The sequence below is a fragment of the Crocuta crocuta genome, unplaced genomic scaffold (assembly GCF_008692635.1).
Source record: "Crocuta crocuta isolate KB4526 unplaced genomic scaffold, BGI_CrCroc_1.0 scaffold675, whole genome shotgun sequence".
Lineage (NCBI taxonomy): Eukaryota > Metazoa > Chordata > Mammalia > Carnivora > Hyaenidae > Crocuta > Crocuta crocuta.
The window spans coordinates 2,443,304-2,447,378 of NW_027528796.1; the positions used below are offsets into that span (position 1 = coordinate 2,443,304).

At 62.3% G+C, this 4,075-nt stretch overlaps 1 protein-coding gene across 1 annotated transcript in view; it reads right to left on the bottom strand.

Annotated features, from left to right (window-relative positions):
• The window catches only part of PDXK (pyridoxal kinase), a 25,439-nt gene extending 25,344 nt beyond the window's left edge, over positions 1-95 (bottom strand). Inside the window, exon 1 of the mRNA XM_077755367.1 lies at positions 4-95. Within this exon, the coding sequence (XP_077611493.1) occupies positions 4-95 (92 nt within the window). The remainder of the gene's footprint in view (positions 1-3) is intronic.
• Between the last annotated feature and the right edge of the window lie 3,980 nt (positions 96-4,075).

Genomic DNA, 4,075 nt, shown 5'->3' on the forward strand with positions numbered 1-4,075 from the left:
CACCTGGGGCCCCACAGCCCAGCAGGGGGCCCCGCCAGCCCTCTGGCCCAGCTGCCATAGCCAGCGTCACTCGGCAGGTAGGGGTCTCCACCCATGCTCTGGGCCAGGGGCCTCGCAGCACATCCCACTGCCTACCAGCCCCCTCCTGAGCGATGCCCGAGCCACAGGTCACTGCGGCAAATGTGCCCTGTACAAAAACGTGGAATCTCCACCGGCCGCCATAGATATCTTAGGTCTCGGGTCTGCTTCTGCACCCATGGGCCCGGAGAGTCCGGGAACGAGGCCGGGTTCTGCAGCGGGCCCCGCGTGCGGCCAGCTCCCCAGGACCCCCCAGGGCCCTGCCTCCCTGGCTGAGCAGAGACGTGCTGTATAAATGGGTTCTGAGAGGGGCGCCTGGGTGGCTCAGTCAGTTGAGCATTGGACTTCAGCTCAGGTCATGATCTCAGTTCGTGGGTTCAAGGCCCACATCAGGCTCTGTGCTGACAGACAGAGCCTGGAGCCTGTTTCTGATTCTGTGTCTCCCTCTCTCTCTCTCTGGCCCTCCCCTGCTCATGCTGTCTCTCTCTCTCAGAAATAAATAAAACAAAATAAAATAAAGTAAAATAAAATAAAATAAAATAAAAGGGTTCTGAGCGATGGCCCAAGTCAGATTCTCAAAGCTGCCAGAATTCAGGAATTTCGTGTTTCCCTGCCACCAGGACCCTTCAGGGCTGCACCTCTCCGCTGTGACCCTCCAGGGACACTGGCCTCCCAGGACAGAGGTCACATGAGTCTGAGGCAAGCTCCTCCCAGGGACCCTTCAGAGGGCGCGTGGCCCCTGGCCGACACCCTGACTTCGGCTTCTGGGCCCCGGCACGGCGAGAGAGTGAATCTCTGTGGTTCCAAGCGCGAGGGAGAGCGACCCCAGGATGCGCCCGCACCACCCTCCGCCTTGGGGCCTGCTGGGCCTTCACCACAGGGGCACGGGAGCGGGCTGCCTGGGGGTCCCAGGGTCTCCCCTCCCCCTGGGGGACACGCAAGTATGGCGTCGCCGCAGAACGGACGAGCACACAGGGACGCCACGGGGCTGGAAGGGACTGGACTCCCCGGCCCGGGAGAATTTAAGCTTCCAGCTTCCAAGAGAAGGAGATCCCAGCAGCGTGTGGGGTGGAGGTGGCCGGTGACAGGCTGCACCTCATCTCCCCTCGCCACATCCTTCCCTGGTCTTTCCTGCCCCTAGGACAGAAGGTCAGAGCAGCGGGAAGGCCCAGCCCCGCACAGGGCAGCAGCCCAGACGCATACTGGCCTGTGTGACCTTGACCTGGCAGCCCTCCCTCCACGGATGGGGTCACGGAGTCCACGAGCCCCAGCTCTTCCCTCCTGTGCTGGTCACTGAAACATACTTTGGACTCAGGTCTGAAAACAAATCTCCACGATCAAGGTTCTGCCTCCTTCCCTTCCGTACGACACTTTCCTCTGCCTGGAGAAGGCGGCTGCTCGTTGGCTGCCTGCAAGCGGTGTGCAAAAAGCAGGTTGGGAGCCACGGCCCCTGACGCCCGTGACTCGCAGACTCATGCCACCCTCACCCTGGAGCGGCGGGAGCTCCCCAGGAACGGGCTCTCACCGTGCCAGCACCGCGGGCCGCACTCCGTCTAGACGGTGCCCCTGGGAGCGGGCATCATCTGACTGCCAATCTGCTCCTGAGGCTTGGAGAGGCTCAGCAGGCAGGGCCCAGCCCCTGAGCCAGAAGTCCAGGACAAAGGGACACTGTGTCAGTCCCCACCGGGGCTTCTCCAGTCTCTGCAAGTCCGGGGAGCCCAGCCAGAGCCCGCCTGCTGCCACCCTGTGCGAGTTCTCTTCCTGCGAGCACAGCCAGGCGCCCTGTGAACCGGTGCCGGACTCCAGCTGTACGGCGTCGGCCGGATCGAGACTCTACCCCTGTCTAGGCACAGCTCGGGGCGCTGCGGGCCGCTGCTGGAATCTGCAAGTGTGCGACTCACGGCTATCCCGGGCTCTGTCCAACCCCACCCGGCCGGCACCAGGGCTGGTCCCGAGGTCGGTCCTCAGGCCGCCCACCCCTCCCTGCTCCAGCAGGGCGCAGATGTGGGGAGCGGGCAGGCGGGCAGTGGAATGCCAGCCTGGGACCCTGTGGAGCGCCCTGCAGGATTTCCAGATCGATCCCACCAGAGCGAAGCAGCCCGGCCTTGGCAAGCATTTGCAGACTGGTAAGGAGTCTAGACTCTCGTCGAGGAAGCATTAAGTTGTTATGGAGAGTGCCCAAAGAACGAATAAATTTCTGGAATTTGTTCTTGTTGTGGGCTGAATTGTGTTCCCCAAATTCCTCTGCTGAAACCCTGGCCCCCAGCACCTCAGAACGTGACTGTATTTAGAGACGGGATCTTTCCAGGGGTAACTAAGGCAAAATGAGGTCAGGAGGGTGGCACTGGTACAATCCGATTGGTGTCCTTATGAGCAAAGATCAGGACACAGACGTGCACAGAGGGACCAAGTGAAGACAGCCATCTATGTGCCACAGAGAGACAGATGTTTCGGGAGGACACAGCCTTGCTGACACCTTGATCTTGGACTTCCAGAATCAAGAGAGAGCTAACTACCATCTACACCGCCTGGTCCACGGTACTTTGTTATGGCTGCCTGAAAACACACGGATATTCCCCCGTTTGGGGTCCAGCTTGGGGCACAACATGTCTGGGGGATCACCACCCCTGGTTTTCTCCCCTCCTCAGCCCTCTCTCCATCCCGAGAGTACGTCTTATTTCTGTAATTAGGGAGAAGTAATTAAGGCCCCCAAACCACACACAGGCAGGTACCTGAGGCCCCAGCCCACACGAGACGCCCCAGGCACCTTTCCAGGCCGCCTGGCCCTGCTCTGGTCTTCCTGCGCGGTGGGTGGAGCACAGCAGCCCCGGGCAGTGCTGGCCCACCTCATCCAGCAGCCTCTAAGACACACCGGTCTCCCCTAAAACCACCCGGGAAGCAGGCATCGCGACCGTTCCACGGCCAAAGGAAGTGAGCTCGGTGTGGAAGGTGGCCTCTTCAAGTTCAGGAACCTAACACTTCAGAGATACCCACCCAGGCTCCTCTGGGCCTCACAGCCCGAGAAGGAAGTGCCGGCATGAGTCAGATGGGAGGCAGAGCCCCCACCCCCAGCACACAGGTAAGGAGGCTGGGCACTAGCGGAGGCCCAGGTCAGAATCGCAGCTCTGACCTTCCAAGCCACCTCCCCCGGGGGGGGGGTGGTCTGGAGGAGCCCCCTCCCTAGAGTCCCCGGTGTGGAAGCAGAGAGCATGCGCCTGGAGGGAACGCAGGGCATCACTGCAGGACCCAGGTGAGCTGAGGAGGGGACGGGTGCCCAGTGCAGGGAGGAAGGAGTGTGGACAGACACGGAGGAGGGACCAGGCACAGGGCACAAGGAGGCCACAGGGCCACACGCCTCTGCCAAGGGCACAGCTCCCACCGCTGCCTGGCGGAGAAGGGGCGTCCCTCCTGGGACCGCAGGCTGAGGCTGTTCTCGAGCCCTGCCTGATTCTGCCTTCGAGGTGTGCCCCGCACCTCCCTCCCCAAGCACAGAGCGCCCAGCCCCCTGCCCACCTGATCCACCTACGCGTAACCAGCTTCCCTCCCCCACAGAGCTGGGGGCAGGCAATCCACTGACCGACAGTACCTGCTTCTTGTGGGAGTCGGAGGGGGGGGGGCGCGTCCAGGGGAGCCACGACCTTGCCATGACCACCCAGCCCTCCTGCCGGGCAGACAAGGGAAGGAAGTGTCCATCACCCAGTGCTGCCTGGGCGTGAAAGTCCAGGCCACCCAGGCCTCCTCCCGCACCTCCAAGAGCCACCCAGCTGTAACCTTGGGGCTGCAATAGGAAGCAGTGGGTGTCTGGCCCGTGAGACCCCGTCAAAGACAAGCGGGGGAGGTCTGTCATTAAGTGCAGGCTGCAACACTTGAAAAGCAGCTTCTAAAGCCAGGGTACGGGCCTGAGTGGGTCCCCGGGCTATTCTGCACAACCAGCACCTGCAGGCAGGCCTTCTCGCCCCGCCCGCCTCCCTGGCCACCACCTCCCCAAGAGCCAGCA